The sequence below is a fragment of the Microtus pennsylvanicus genome, chromosome 11, assembly GCF_037038515.1.
Source record: "Microtus pennsylvanicus isolate mMicPen1 chromosome 11, mMicPen1.hap1, whole genome shotgun sequence".
NCBI classification, from domain to species: Eukaryota; Metazoa; Chordata; class Mammalia; order Rodentia; family Cricetidae; genus Microtus; species Microtus pennsylvanicus.
In genome coordinates, this window is record NC_134589.1 from 28,000,802 (window position 1) to 28,017,641 (window position 16,840).

Here is a 16,840-nt window from a genome sequence, read left to right on the forward strand (position 1 = left end):
ACCCCTGAAGAGGCCACAGCAAGATCATCAGGTGGCACCTGGCGGTGGTGGCACATGCCTTTAATCCCAGCACTTGGGAGGGCAGAAGCAGATCTCTGTGAGTTCAAGGCCAGTCTGGTCTACAGAGTGAGGTCCAGGACAGGCGCCAAAGCTACACAGAGAAACCCTGTCTCATAAAACCAAAAAAAAAAATCAGGTGGCCTGCAGAGATGGCTCAGAAATTAAGAACACTGACTGCTCTTCCAGAGGACCTGGGTTCAATTCTCAGCACCTATATATGGCAGCTCATAACAGGGGACACAACACCCATGGCAATACACTAATAATAGTTATAATAATAATAGTAATGATAAAAGAGCATCAGGTGGAAAGGGGATGATGGGTCCTAGAGTCCTCAGTCACCTGTCTTCTAACACCCTGCTTCTGAAATGGATGCTTTTGTTCCCAGGGGCCATTTAGAGCACCTAGAGAGAGTTTCTGTTGTCGTTACTGGGGAGTGGGGACTGCTAGATGTTTTTAGTGGGTCAGGACAAAGACGTTGTTATGCAGCCTTTTAGTGCTCAGGTCAGACCAGGGCACAGGACGACCAGCTGATGGACACAGTCTTTGTAATGATCTCAATGTTCTTGTCCCCCTGCCCAGCCTGGGAAACTTTCTAGAATAGTCTTTGCTGACTTCTCCACTCTTTCAACAAGGACAAATAGGTCCTGGAAGGTCACTCACAATCCGGTTTCTTGAGCCTTGTGTCCACCGGATTTGCATGTAGTCCTTGCTGAATTCATGAGGGGAAAGATGAGGGCAGAGAAGAGCAAGATAGCTCTCTCAGCTCTCTTCAGAACCTACCTTCAACCCCAGGGGGAGATGGACTTGCAGAGAAGCAGAAGCAGCTTGGCAGGGCCAGGAAGCTTCTGCCACTCAGCCTAGTGGGTCACAGTTCTTCTTCAGCCTCTACAAACACCATTCCTATATAATAACTACTGCCTTCTCCCTGGGACTGGTTAGTGTTCCCAAATGGAACTTCTTCCCCTGACCCCTAGAGCTCTGCCGTTAGGGCTTCTCACATTATCCAAGTATCTGCTCAAGGTAACTGACAGCAAGAGACCCTGAGATTCCATCTGGCACTGATTACCTTATAGGGCAGAAGACACACAAACATGCCCACCCTCTGTCTCATCTTAACAGAGGACACAACTTTCCCCGTCATGGTGTCAAGCTATTGGATAGTGGCACTGGGCCTGGCTCTGGACCCCAACTGTACTCTGAGAAGCTCAGGCAGATGGATTTCCAGGAGATGCAGCAATGGTGGCAGAGTCTAGCCTGCAGGAAGGAGTCCTCTGAGTTCCTAAGTGGAGGTGAGGCCCTGAGGGATCGGGGCCACGGAAAAGCCACCACTTGCCTCAGGAGCTGCTGTGGGACAATTGTCTTCTATTAGTTTAATAAAGCACTGATTGGCCAGTAGCCAGGCAGGAAGTATAGGCAGGGTGAGCAGAACAGAAAAATTCTAGGAAGAGGAAAGGCTCAGTCTGAAGTCATCATCCAGACACAGAGGAAGCAAGATGAGAATGTCTTGCTGATAAAGGTACCAAGCCATGTGGCTAAACAGACAAGAATTATGGGTTAAGATGTAAGAATTAGTTGAAAAGAAAGCCTGAGCTACTAGGCCAACCAGTTTATAATTAATGTAGACCTCTGTGTGTTTCTTTGGGACTGAAAGGCTGTGGAACTGGGCAGGACAGAAATCTCAGCCAACAGCAGCCACCTCTTTTTGGGATCATGTTCATCTCCTGGAAATCCCTTCCTGCTCCACGGCAATCAATGTTTATCTTCCCTTCCACTATGTTGCCACTCTGGGGAGGGGAGGGGAGGGGCATGGCTGCCAGCCTGCCCCACTACCCAGCAGGTCACCCTCACCTTTTAGCATTTGTCTATCGTTTGAGCCCCAGAATTGGGGAGGAGCAGTGATGGCCTGGCCTTCCTGCCCAAAGGATATTTCTGGCATTCCTGTACTGGGCCAGGACGCCCCAAAGAAGGGCTGGGAATTTGACTGATGCTTGAAAAGGGTCTTTGCATGAACCCTCAACTCCCTGGCTAATGCAGCCCCTCCCCAGCTCTTTCCAAGGCAACTTTGCCTGCTCTTCCCTTTCTTTACCAGTGCTGTCTAGCCATGTCAGCTGGTGGGGTCTACACTGCAGTGCTGTGCACGATGCTACCTCCCTAGGAGCACTTCGGCTGGAGTTCGGGGCATTCGTGTCCACCCTTCTGGAGTAGAAGTGAATCCTTGGAAGTATTAAGCTCCCCAAGTTAGAGGCTGGCAGTCACCACTGCTGAGGTGCCCCATCCTTCAGGCCTGTGCCTGCTTTAGGTAGATGTGTGGCTCAGGCAAGCTCTCATTTGGCTGAACTGTGCCCAGACCTCAGGGAGGCTGCAAGTGCTTCACCTGCAGTTCCTGCTTACTCCACAGTCTCCACCCTCTGATCCTCTCCTGTGTCAGCATCCTGGATGGGGAGTATTGGTCAAGCTTGTCTCTCTCCATGGGTCTCATAGTCAGAACCTCACCTGTGCCAGCCTTCAGTGACATTTGCTTGTGTTTTTCCTTATACATAACTGACGCTAGTCACAGATGGTGGAGAGACCTGCCCCCCACTCCCCAAGCCTATATGTGCTGAGAATCCTGGGGCAGAAAGCTATCCTATGAACCCATCTGGCCCAGCATTGTTGTTTTAGAATGGAAATCAAGACTCAGAGAGAAAAGCACCAGGCTAAAGCAGTGGTCACACAGAACAGCTTGGGAGGGGGTTGTGAGCTTCCTGGTGGCAAGTGCAGTGGACTAGCAGGTCCCTGAGAGTAAGCAAGCCGAGGAGGGAGTGTAGAGAGGAGAGGGGTGTGCAGCCTTGGAGGTTTATTCTGGGCACACAGATGTTCTCCCTCTAATCCTTACCCCCTCCTTTCTTTTCCAGCAGCAGCTATAAAAGCCAGGAAATAGATGTGGATTGATGGCCTATAATGGGCTTAGTTAGTGCTGTGACCTGCTGAGTTATGTAAGTCCTATTTATTATTGGCTTGGATGAAGTGTCCATTGAAGCAACTCACTAAGCTGATTCCATGACATTTCCTTTAGCTTGCTCAGAGGCGGCAGCAGAAATTCCTCTGCAACTTCAAAGAACAGAAATTATGGTGTGGACGTTTTCAAAAACCCTTAGACCGATGTTTCTCTTACCCATCTCAAAACCTGCAACTTCAGCAGCAGTCCCAGTTTGTGTCTCCTGGACTTCTAGGCTATAGGCTGCCTTGGTGGAGCTGACAAGGTATTTTTCTGCCCCTAGTGAAGGGGTGAGGAGATCCAAGGCAGTGAGAAAGCACAGCAGCCTGGTGGGAAAGGCGCTGAACTAAGTCAAGAATTTCAGGTTCATCTCTGTTGTTGCTGCTCTTGGTGTTGATGCTTGCCCAGTTTCTTTCCATCTCCAAGACCCCCAGGAAATGTAAGTGCTCGAGAGCCCGAGTCAGAAAAGCATGCTTTTAGTGAAGAATGCTTTATGCGGCTGCTCCTAGTTCTTTGTGAAGAACCTTAGGTGGCTTCTCCAAGGAGGAAGCACAGATCCCCCCCCCCTCCCGCCTGCCTCCACAGATGCAGACTAAACCAGAGAGCATGGAAGGCCAGTAGCTGAAAATTCACTCCCAAACTTGGAACTCAAAGCACAGACCTTGTCTGGGATGAGCCAAAGGTAAAAGAAGGCAGGCTTGTTTGAGAAGGGCTGTAAGAAAAGAAACAAGCAGCTGCATGGAAGGACAGGTGTCTTGCTGATTGTTGAGTAATGCACGATCTCATGAGTTGTTGCAACAAAGAATCTCGAGACCATCACTGTGGTGCTGACAGGAAAACCCAGTTTCTGAACAGTTACTCCAGTTTGGGTTGTCTGCACCTGCGATGCCCTGCTAATACCTCCAAAGATTCAATTTTGGCCCAGTGGTGGTGGCACACACCTTTAATCCCGGCACTCGGAGGCAGGTGGATCACTGTGAGTTCGAGGCCAGCCTGGTCTACAGAGTGCCAGGACAGGCTCCAAAGCTACAGAGAAACCCTGTCTCGAAAAACACAAAAAGATGCAATTTGCCTTCTTGCTTGGGCAGAGTAACGCTAAGCTTTACATCCTATCAAAAGCACAGATGACTCCTGGACACCACTTCCCACTCCGTTGTGCATCTGATGTTACTGTTTTACTAAGCTCTGTGTCTGTTCTCTGCTCATTTATAAATGCTTAGCTTGGTTTTTTAATAAAGCATTATAAGCAACAGGTTATCAAGTATGCTTCAACGGTTATTGTCAACCTTACCACTATTTCCATGCTCCTGTCTGTCTTCATAGAAATTAAATTAGCTCTTAGATGTAAAACAGTCTTCCTGTGTTTCATTTTCAGGATCAATCTCCTTTTCCTTTGGAGGTGGAAGGCAACAAGAAAAGGTCTCTGACAGGGTCAAGGTACTGCTGCCTCTTTGGGAATCACCTAAATCTTAGGACCACAAAAGCCTTAGAACATTGATGAACAGATGGGAGTTCCTGCAGCCAAATGTCCTTATTTTTTTTATTAATTAATTATGTATACAATATTGTCTGTGTGTATGCTTGCAGGCCAGAAGAAGGCACCAGATCTCATTACAGATGTTTGTGAGCCACCATGTGGTTGTCGGGACCTTTGGAAGAGCAGGCAATGCTCTTTAACCACTGAGCCATCTCTCCAGCTCCTCAATGTTCTTATTTCAAGGGGACAACATTCAAGTGTTCAACCTCTGCTTTGAATGTACAGTCACAATACTTGATTACATGTCACCATTTCTGAGTCAGCTTTCCCTGTCAACTTATATTCCCTGAAGGTGTTTTACTGATCTACATACCTGACCTCTGGGACCCCCAAAAGCTAGCTTCTGAATGTCCTGCAGGGTTAAGGTGTGTTGCACTGTACACATTACCTTATTTGGCAAGTGAAGAATTATGGGGTGTTATAGCAAGGGCACACAGCAGTTCTATAACTATTAGAGGGTCATAAATGAGCAACCAGTGGACCAGGACTCCAACGCAGGTCTTATCCTACATGTGCAGAAGCCTCCATGTCTGGTTAGACTGGTTTCAGTATTTGCTGAGGTACCCTTTCATCTGTCAAACCTGTTTATCAAAAGGGAAGGTATTTTCAATGGCCAGGCCTCTAGATCACTGGGGTCAGTGATGCTCTCCACAGGGGTTCTCCATAGATCACTTGTGAATTTATGGGCACACACTTGGAAAGACTAGATGATATGAAAATGACCCTAGGTATGACAAGAAAAGCTAATGGGCCAGGCGGTGGTGGTGTTTGTCTTTAACCCCAGCACTTGAGAGGCAGAGGCCAGCCTGGTCTTTAGAGCGAGTTCTAGGATACTCAGGACTACAGAGAGAAGCACCAGACAAACAAACAAAAAAAGGCTAATAGCATCTTTCTACGAAAACTAAGAGAAATTGTCTTACCAAGCAAATACAGGCTCATGAGAGGAAATATCACTTACCCCTTTAAGGTGGCACTAAGTTTACAGTACCCTAATTTTCAACTGCCCCAGCCTGAATCAGAAAAGGAGGATTATGAAGCTGAGGTGGGGGTAACCTCGCAGTTACCACACAAAGACCATAACAGCCAGTGATGAATGAAGCTTTGTCTCCTGGGAAACAAGATGTTTGGGACTGCAGCTGGGCTGCTCTCATTCTTGTAAGTAAATGTTACCAGCCTGAAGATCAGAATCACCTGGGTAACTTGAGATGGGCAAAAGAAGGGAAAACCTTACTGTATGGTAGCTCCCAGAGCAAATCATGAACATAGCTCCCTCTTCTGGTCTGACTGAGAACTATAGTTTATGGCTGAGATTCCTGATCCCAGAGTCAGGGTATATATTGTCCTCCTATATTTTTAGGGCCTAAACTCAGATCATAACTGTTTTATCTTTGTGAGTGGAAGCTATTTTGTTGCTTTTAGCATGACAAAAAATAAAAAATCTCAGTTATTTGAATTCTGTGTCTTTTTGATAAATTTTTAATTCTAAATATTCCAATACCCCTTAACCTACTCCCAATGGATGACCTTGAACAAGTATATCAACACCGTCATTAAAATCTACACCGAGCTAGGCGGTGGTGGCACATGCCTTTAATTCCAGCAATTCAGAGTCACTGGCAGCCTGGTCTACAGAGTGAGGCCAGCCTGGTCTACAGCCAAGGCAGTTATACAGAGAAACTCTGTCTCAAAAAACAAAACAAAACAAACAAACAAAAAATCCACACTGCAACGTATCTCCTGACACTGGGTGTAATCAACTGCAGGAGGCTGAGGGCAGGTTTCACTCAGCACTCCTGTCAACTGAATGCCTTCCTGACCACTGCCACGTGTCATCTGTACCGTGTGAGTCAAACTGCTCACTTTTTAGCCAGTGCCAAAGAACAATCTTGGCTCTCAGAAATGACGTTTCATGGGACATATTATTGGACAATCTGATAAAAACCAAGTCTAGAGCCCCAAGAAAGAAAAAAACAAAGCACACTGAACCTCACACATGTTTCATATACATATTTATATATATTTCATGTACAAAGTTACATTCTGAATCCCAGGGATTCCGTAATAGAAATAAATACTGAAATAACTACATTGCTAATGAGCTTTTTACTCAGAGAAACAAAGCCTCGGCCTCTAAGAGACAGCATATGGGACACTCTAGAACCCAATCTTATGAGGCAAGTAAAGTTCTGATGTCTAGGACAAAAAGAAATTTAGGACATAAACAGTTAAAACATATTCAAATATTGAGAAATAAATGACAAAATTATTAATAAAACTTCATTTTTAAGAGAAAAAAAGACAATTAGTGTTACAGAATAGCACAACCCTGTTAGAAAAGCATTTATGATTTCAACATTTATTTCCTTCTCTTCCCATGCGTCCAAATGGGACACCATCAACCCCTTTCCTAACATGATCAATTAAGAAGAACCCTAAATCTGGTTGAGTCCTTTGGTAATAGTCATAATACTTACTAGGAAATAAATATCCATCTCCATGGCATTTGCAAGACACGCATTCTTTTTAGGTTAATATGAGGCATTTTGTTTTGTTGCAAAGGCTGCATGTTAAGTCTCTCTCAAATTCATGAGATGAACAATGCTACAACTGAGCCCATAGTGTAACCTTTCCACTCACACATTCCAGCTGAAGAGAGGTGTGCTGCGCCCTCTGTGCTGGAACGTTTTACACTCCCAGCAAGCTGCAACTTGTAAGAGATACATTATTATTTTATCAGTTTGGATCTACACCAGTTAGAGAAACATAGTCTCAATACTGACTTTCTAGAAAACAGTTTCCTTTAGCCTCCTAGAGATTTTAACCTGCATTCCTAGTGTCAGGTTGAGACATATGCTGCTGTTCTTTTTATAGACCAGCTATGACTGTGCATTGATAATTTCATATAGTTCACCTTCATATATAACCCAGATGTAACAAAATGAGAACTCTCAGTACTCTGTCTTCTTCCTTTAAGATTTTTACATGGGAGTCTGCCCAGAGGCACTCAACCGCCTCTGCCCAGTAGAGGCTATGACAGTTTATACTCCTTTACTGCCTGTGAACAGCTTACATTCTGGTATTTCTTCCAAAGATTACCCCCTTGACCAAAATAAACATCACAAGAATATATATGTTATGGGGGGGAAGAAGAGAAGCAAAACTATCAATACAAGCACAGCCCTTAAAACAAGCTGCACAGTGCATCTGTTCTCTCCGGTCCCTGAAGTGAGTCCACAGGACCACGGTGATTTGGGATCATTAGCTAAAATCACCACACACACCTACAACCTGTGAGTGAAGTCAACCCCACTAAGTTTCAAAGAAACAATTCTAACCAGGGTACCAACACATTTGCACGTTTCTTCTTCAGCTCCCGGTTTCCTGGTTTCCACTGGACCACACAAACATGTAAAGAGCTTCCGAACAATGATAAGGGTGTCTGACTCTAGGACACTGACTTTGTGGGATTAAAAGTTCCAGAAACTTTGGTGTCTCTTTATGAATTTTTTACAACATTTCCAATAAAGGCTAATAATGCTTTTTTAAGTATTTGCCTCAAATGACTCATATTTAAAATAAAGATATAGCAAACAAAGTGGAAAAGTGGTCAGCTCTGAAGAAAAAATAATATGTAGATCAAACATATTATCCTCTATACAGCTTTATCAAAACAGGTGTTTTTCTTTTAAAACATACAGGCCACAATTTTAAAGTGTGCCCAATGTGCTTATTGATACAAAAGCCTCCTAGGCACATTAAGTCTCATGTGTTTTAGGATCTAGCCTAACCACATATATGCAAAAAAAATCACTGGTATACTTTTTACAGATATCTCTGTGTCACAGTCTGGGGAAAAAGTTCCTTATAGTTCCTTGGTACTTAAGAATGCTTAGACAATTAGAGACTTGTGTTTGATATCTTGTCTATGAAGTGGTCTGGTCCTTCCAAGAAAACTGAAGAACCTGTTTCCTGTATGTTTTTATTTTTAAAATAGCACATAAAATTATGTTTAACTTTGTTTGTAGCAGTGGGTAAGAAATGGTAAATCATACATTTTAGGAATTTCAGGAATTTTCCTTGATAGAGGAAAAAACCGTATAGATCACGGTTTTTGAAAACTCAAAAGGTTATCAGTTAAAATTAGATTTAAACCTACGTTTTCAAATGGATACCACGAATGAAAAGATTAATGCTGACTTTGCTGGCTGTACAGCATTTCCCTTTGAAGATGCCATTTTAAGCCAACAAGGATGCAAACGCTGAAGCGTTATTTATACCAAGCAAACACTAGCTGCTTGGTAGTCTTATACAGAACAAAATAAATCAATTTTCCTAATCATTCTGCTGTCAGCTAATTGGGTTGACTCCACAGTCACCACAGTGTCCCCTCCTTAACAGTGTAAGAGCAGCCTAGTATCTGGCTAACAGGTACATTTTTTCCATGGAAAAACCTGAATCAACTACCACCATCCTCTAGGACAAGAGTACACAACACAACCTCCTTGGAGAACATCCTCCAGTACTGAAGTGCTCTCTACGCTTCCCAGAATAGTTCTTAAACTTCAAATAATACATTACTTAAATGTCAGTATGAAAAGGGGTGAAACCAATCTAAAAAATTAGAATATTCAGAGAAGCAGGCTTCATAAACTTTAGAGTTCTAGTGAGATAGGAACAAGAAATTTTATTTAAATAGTGTAACCTTAATTTCTTTAATATAAAACCCCACCAAATCTGATGAAAACAAAGTTTTATATACCATATAAACAAGATTTGTCAGAATTGAAAGTGAAAGTTAAAGTAATTTACAGTTAGCTTTTAGCCCTCTTGGGACATTTAGATAATCCTGATAATCCATCTGTTATTAGTGTGTCACTTCTATAATACACTGGGGAAAACTCTATGCTTTGTACTTCATGGTACAGTTTCATTTATTAAGTCTTTTCCATTAGTTCCATTATTAGTGACAGCTAAAAAGTGACCTTATCAATTAAGTGAGTGACATTAGACTGTGGCAGAGCAAACCACATCTGAATTGCTTTCTGTAATTCACCAGTTTGCAGAAAGTAAACATCCTTTGATTTGTTCATGATATACTGAAATTGCCTATTAACACTGGTGCAGTAAACTAGCTCGCTCCTCTGTATTGTTACCATAGGACAGATTTTGTAATATAAAGGTAGCAGGGGAAAAATGCTCAAATATTGTGTGGTGAAACGTCTTTCACAAAAAGAGCATTTAAATAAGGGGGGAGGGAAAATAAATCATGCAGAAGAGGCAGCTTCCTCGTCTCCGCCTGTCTCTTATGGACTCATTCATTGCCACACATCACTTGCCACACTATCAGGTGACTCCTTTCTGCTTTGGTGACCGAAGGTTCCAGTGGAAGATCCTCTCCCAGAAGTTCAGATTCTCCACCTTCATCACCTAATGGATCATAAAGAAACTGAAGTTAGCTTAGAAGCAGAAAATACAGAATGATGTGAGCTGGACTCACAGTAGCCTATGAAGATGATTTGTTTGACTTCTAGTGCAGAGAACACAGTAAAGAATACCAGGGGGCTAGAGAGGTGGCTAAAAGATTAAGAGCACTTGCTAGTCTTCTGGAGGACTAGCAAGTTTGGTTCCCAGCACCCATGTTGGGCAGCTCAAAACCATCTGCAACTATAATTCCTAGGGATCTGACTTCCTTTTCTAGCTTCAGAGGGCACGCATGCATGCAAAAATGAATAAATAAAAAGTAAAAGAGTCAGGGGCCAGTGAGATAGCTTAGTGGTAAAAACCTTTGCCACCACACGGTGGAAGGAGATAACCTACTCATGCAAACTGCCCTCTCATCTCCATATTATATATACGCTAAATGTAATAATGACAAAAAATACCAATATCTGAATCTTCACTCAAACCACTGCCTGATTTCTGAAATTCCTTTTGCCTTTCATTCATGAAAGCTAGTTCACAATACTATGCTGACAGTCACCACAATATGTCTGTTCACTATGATAACAGAAATGGGAGACAAAAAGAGCGAATGTAGCTAGTTCTGTGTTTGTCCAAAACAGATATTCTACTCTTGTTTATTTCAAATTAAGAAAGCTTAATAACTATGGAACATACTAAGACCAGGATGTTGTACTGATTCTTGGAGATCAGGGGTACAGTTCTCCAGCTGAGATACTGAGTACTGAACAGGCACTGCTGTTCCTCTCTATAAGCTTGCAGTAGTCAGCTCTGCTGTGCACAGCAACGTTATTCTGGTACAATCTAGCTGACAACTTGTTTAGTGGGATGAATTAATTCTTCAGCAGAATCCTAAAAATGTGCACACTAAGAAACAAAGACATTCCACTGATGTACTGGGATTTTGCAATGTTCCCATTTGATTTTCGCAAAAGAAAATGGCACCACTGACTAGAAATAGAGGAAGGGAGTAACTGAATATGTGCACTTTTCTATGCAAGCAATTTTCCTTTTCCCCTCCCCGCGATGACTTTTTCACAGCAAAGGCAACATGCTCAGGTCAAAAGTCAGATTCTCCAAAGGCCAGAAGAGGGCATCAGAGCCTATGGAACTGGAGAAAACCTCCATGTGGGTGTCAGGAATAAACGAAGGTTCTTTGGAAGAGCAGTCGGGGGTCTTAACTACAGAGCTGTTTCTCCAGGCCCACGTTTGTTTGCTTTTTAAAGATTTCTATGTATACAGTGTTCTGCCTGCATGTACATCTGCAGGCCAAAAGAGGGCACCATATCTCACTATAGATGGCTGAGAGCCACCAAGTGGTTACTGGGAATTGAACTCAAGACCTCTGGAAGTGCAATCAGCACTCTTAACCTCTGAGCCATCTCTAAGTTTGGATCTTAAATTTAAAAAGTTTACAATGAGCCATGTTTTGTGGAGTTTGCCTTTAATCCTGACACTCTGTAAGCAAAGATCGGCAAAACTTCAGTGAGTTCCAGGCCAGCCTAGTCTAGACAGTCAATTGCAAGCCAGCAGGGCTACAATGAAACCGTATTTCAAAAAACAACAGAAGCAAACTACAATGGTGAAGACTAAGTGGCTGAGACAAAGGCTTCTGGTTTCTTGCTTTCTGAGCTGTTTTGAAAACATAATATATCTTGTTCCCCAGGATCCCTAAATTGTTTAATTTAACCTAAGTCCTTATAGCTTTGATAAATTCCTTATTGTTAAAACACCATAAAATGAGGCAGTGGTGGTGGTGCACGCCTTTAATCCCAGCACTTGGGAGGTAGAGGCAGGTGGATCTCAGTGAGTTCACCATGGTCTACAAAGTTAGTTCTGAGACAGCCAGGACTGTTACACAGAGAAACACTGTCTTGAAACACAAACAAACAAATAAAAAACAACGAAAACACTATTAAAATGAATAAGAACAACAACATTGAATTCAAGGTGTTTCTGTTGTTATTGTTTTGTTCTTTTAGACAGTGGTTCACTCTGTACCCCTGATGTCCTAGAACTCACTATGCAGCCCATGCTCTACCTGCCTCTGCTTCCCAGGATGCGATAGTAAAGGTGTGTGTTACCATGTTTTGTTTTTAAAACCAATATATTGACTATTAAAGCTGGTGTTTGCTTAAAAACACACACACATGCACACACAACCCTCCCCCCCCAAAAAAACAACAAAGCAAAAACACCCAAGTGTATTTTCCAGGCTGGATTGCTAGAGCGGTTGCCAAACCTGGCTAAGCAATTTGTATGCTATTTTCAGAATCTGCAATGGAAAGCATTTAGCGGAGGTGGAAAACTGCAAAGATTTGACTAGAATATCTTCAGTATGATTCCAACTGCCACACAACACTCCGAGAAAAAGCTACAAAAATCACCCTAAGGCGAGTCCCTACAATTCCTTTCCATAAAACACTCCTGTGCCAGTGGTCAATTATTTTAAATGCTTTGAAACTCTGCTGTTCTTGCTGGCAGCAATCACTAAACTTTTCATTAATACCCTGGCTCCACAGAAGTACACTAAGAGCGTTTGACATTATATATTTATACTGACCACATGTAGCACACCGTCACTGATTAAGACACTACATTTTCTATCATGATAGACATCTTTATTACATTCTCTAAAAGCATTTAATAACTTGCGTTTGAGAAATCATTAAATTACTAAGACTTATTAGACTAGCCTTTCTTAGTGGTGGGCAAACATCTATTTTGACAGTACTTCTTTTTCCTTCTCTGTCTTCAGGCTGCATCCATTTAGGTAGTAGTGCTCTGTGTGAACACAGGACTCTCCACATCTACCAGCTAACAGTTCCTCATTGTGCTGCTTCTGTCTCAGTGGAGAGTGATCACCAGCGGACTCAAATATTCCCTTTTTCTAACGCATTTCCATATCTCGTCTTGAACCTAAATACCTTCTACCCAAACCTAACTGCATTGCTCCTTCATTTAAAGTCCTGCTTTAAATGAGCTTGAAGGATAAGCACAAACTTTACTTGGTACGGTGGTCTGAATGAAAATGGCCCCCATAAATTCATAGCCAGTAGTGTTGGAGGTGTGGCCTTGTTGGAGGGGGTGGGCTTGGAGGTTTCAGATGCTCAAGCCAGGCTCAGTGGTTTATTCTCTCTGCCTCTTGGCTCCTTGTTCAGCAGTGTCACATCTGTTCCCCACATGACAACAATGGACTAAACCTCTGAACTACAAGACAGTCCCAATTAAGTGCTGCTTCCTTTATAACAGCTGCCCTGCTCTTCACAGCAATAGAAACCCTACCTAAGGGATACTTAGGAAAATACTTTGTTTCTTTTTTCCTTCTTTCTGTCTAAATACCCACAAATATATACAGTATATGAAACTTTCCCTTAACTTATCTTCCTTTCGGCGGGGCGGTGGTGGCGCATGCCTTTAATCCCAGCACTCGGGAGGCAGAGGCAGGCGGATCTCTGTGAGTTCAAGACCAGCCTGGTCTACAGAGCTAGTTCCAGGACAGGCTCCAAAACCATAGAGAAACCCTGTCTCGAAAAACCAAAAAAAAACCCAAAAACCAAAAAAACAAAAACTTATCTTCCTTTCTAGAGAAATGTGTACTCTCTGCTCTCCTCTTTTTAAAATATTTTCTTCAACTAAGATGGTTTTACTTTTCTAGATCTTTAGTAAGATGGGGAAATGCTCAGTGTTAAAGCGTTTGTTTAAAATGTATAAAGTATTGGTTTCAATACCCAACACTGAAAAAAACCCAACGAACCTTACACAACAAGCAAATGAAACAAAATCACCTCAATTAAGTCATTTTTTAAAAAGCCAGGAGCTGCTAATCTTCACTCTTATCAGTTCCTGCCCCAATGCAACCCTTCAGGCTACCACTATTTGATACTGACTCAGTTCAAGCATTGCTTCTTCAATATTCTCACCATGGGAAGAGCTGACAACTCTCCACCAGAGCATTTGCAACATCTGAACTTGTTAACCACCTTCGCTCTGTACTGTTCTATAAAACCTATCAGAAGGAGGTGGCCGGTGTGGCACACGCCTTTAGTCCCAGTGCTTGGGAGGCAGAGGCAGGTGGATTCTGTGAGTTTGATTGGGTCCAGCCTAGTCTACATGAGCCAGCTTCAGGACAGCATAATAGAGACCTTGTCTCAAAATGACTAATAATCATCATCATCACCATCATCACCATCATCATCATCATCATCATTATCATCATCATCATCATCAAGAGGACTAGTGACTGATTTGTTTCCACATCTTAAGTTTAAGGCTGATAGGCACAAGGTGAGAAAGAGAACAAATAAACAATGTTTTATTAAGTATTTTTATTTCTTCCTTTTGTGGGTGAGAAAACAGATCCTGGGAGAGTAGATTTGTTCAAAGCCTCATGATTACAATTCTTCAGCTCTTCAGTCAAACCTTAATATATGGCCATTTGCAATTTATAATGGCTCTTTCAAATGAATACATCTGGTATGAAAGAAACACACACACATATACAGTATGTATATATAGACAGAAAAACATGTGATCCCTTTTCAAGTAAAATATTGAAAGAGAACTTAGAAGTCATTATCAGAGTGCTTTCTTATTCACTATGGGTGAAAACCCAACTCACAGAGCACAGTGGAAACTGACCTCCGAGAACCAAAGACTTACCCATCCGGAAGTCAATGTAGCCTTCTCCCCCGCTGATGACAAGCATAGACTTCAAGGGTGTCTGGCTACTGGGCTCCTGTGCAGATGACCCTGCTTTGTCAGCTGTTAGATCTGTTCCGCCATTGCCACTCTGTGGGTTAATGACCTGACCTATTTTGTACAGGAAGGGAACAGTGAATATTACTTATCACAGACACAAGTAGGGGATGTTATTTTTTTCTTTATCTTTTTGAAGTTAAACAAAAGACAAGGTTGACTCATGTAACTGCAGCACTAGGAAGGGTGTGGCAGGAGGACAGTCTTGAGTTTTAGTGTAGACTAACGAAATCTTGATTCAATAAAGTTAAGCTGGACAATGTCCTGATTGCGTTTAAGGGCTCAGGAAACAGATGCAGGATTATCTCTGTGAGTTGAAAGCCAGCCTGATCAATGTAGTGAGTTTGAGGACTTCCAAGGATGCAATAAAAGCCAGCCTCAAAAGTTAAAAAAAGGGGCTGGAGAGATGACTCAGTGGTTAAGAGCATTGCCTACTCTTCCAAAGATCCTGAGTTCAATTCTCGGCAACCACATGGTGGCTCACAACCATCTGTAATGAGGTCTGGTGCCCTCTTCTGGCCTGCAGACATACACACAGACAGAATATTGTATATATAACAAATAAATAAATATTTTTTTAAAAGTTAGAAAAATAAAAAGGTAAATATTTATTGGCACCCCCCACCCCGCTTGAGTATACAGTGTTAGGAATAGAGACTTTACATTAACAGAAAATCATTAAATGAAATTTTAAGAGACTAATTTAAAAATCTTGAGTAAACTAACTTCATAGTAAACAGGAACGGATGATCTTCAAAGTCCAATGTGAGACACATATATGGCAAGGCGGATGTTGAATTACCTGCTCCAAACTATATTGTTCTACTTTTTGATCTAAGGGGCAACAGAAAGTTTCCCTCCTAAAGGTATACATTTGGATTTAAGACATAAAATCTACACTTAAGCCTAGGAATTGACATATTTGTGGTAGTTTGAATGAAAAATGTTGCTTATAAGGTCAGGTTATTTGAACACGTTTCCCAGCTAGTGGCACTGTTTAGGAAGGTGGTGCAGTCTTGTTAGAGAAAGTACATCACTAGGGGAAGGAGAGTCCATAGCTTTGCTCTACTTTCAGCTTGTTCTCTCTGCTTCATGGCTGCAGCATGGTGACACACGCCTTCAATCCCAGCCTATTCTATACCACTTCAGGGCAGCTGAAACCCTGTCTCAAAAAAAGAAAGACAAGCTGAGATTTTCTCAGCTTCCTGCTGTCACATTGTCCCTACTGTTATGGTCCCTAACCCTCTAGAACTCTTTCTATAAGTTGTCTTGGTCACGGTATTTTCTTACAGCAATAGAAAAATAACATAATATAATATTTCAAATCTCTTTCAAATATATGCCCTTTACTTTACAGTTAATTTTTTTTTTTTTTTGGTGAGACAGGGTTTCTCTGTGTAGCCCTGGCTGTCCTGGAACTAGCTCTTGTAGATCAGGCTGACCTTGAACTCTTGAACTCACAGAGATCCACCTGCCTCTGCCTGGGATTAAAGGCAGGCGCCACCACCGCCTGGCGAAAAGTTTGTCTTTTTTTAACTTAAGAGTTTATATATATATATATATATATATATATATATATATATATATATATATATATATATATTTTTTTTTTTTTTTTGGTTTTTCGAGACAGGGTTTCTCTGTGGTTTTGGAGCCTGTCCTGGAACTAGCTCTTGTAGACCAGGCTGGTCTCGAACTCACAGAGATCCGCCTGCCTCTGCCTCCTGAGTGCTGGGATTAAAGGCGTGCGCCACCATCGCCCGGCTTTAACTTAAGAGTTTGCAAATGAAATTGCTGCTAAATATGCCATGTGTTCTAAAGTTCAAACTCTAAGGTAGAATGTTTGAGTATCCATTTGTTCTAAAGTTCAAATTCTAAGGTAGAACCTTTGATTATGAAATGGCAGGGGAGAGAGAAACCTTTACATATTATTCATGGTATGAACAAATGAACAATTTCCAAGACATTCCTCTTGGAGAACTTTGACTGTGGGCTGGGAAAGCTCAGAAGCAGAGTGCTTGCCTAGCATGTATGAGGGCCAATGT

The 16,840-nt window shown here is 42.2% G+C and overlaps 1 protein-coding gene across 8 annotated transcripts in view; it reads right to left on the reverse strand.

Annotated features, from left to right (window-relative positions):
- Positions 1-6,569: 6,569 nt before the first annotated feature.
- Positions 6,570-16,840, reverse strand: part of Spag9 (sperm associated antigen 9) — a 121,410-nt gene continuing 111,139 nt past the window's right edge. For all 8 annotated transcript variants that reach the window (XM_075991104.1, XM_075991108.1, XM_075991107.1 and 5 more), the window contains 2 exons: positions 14,700-14,849; positions 6,570-10,004 (listed from right to left, as the gene is read on the reverse strand). In XM_075991104.1, the coding sequence (XP_075847219.1) occupies positions 9,889-10,004; positions 14,700-14,849 (266 nt within the window). In that variant the 3' untranslated portion in view covers positions 6,570-9,888. The remainder of the gene's footprint in view (positions 10,005-14,699; positions 14,850-16,840) is intronic.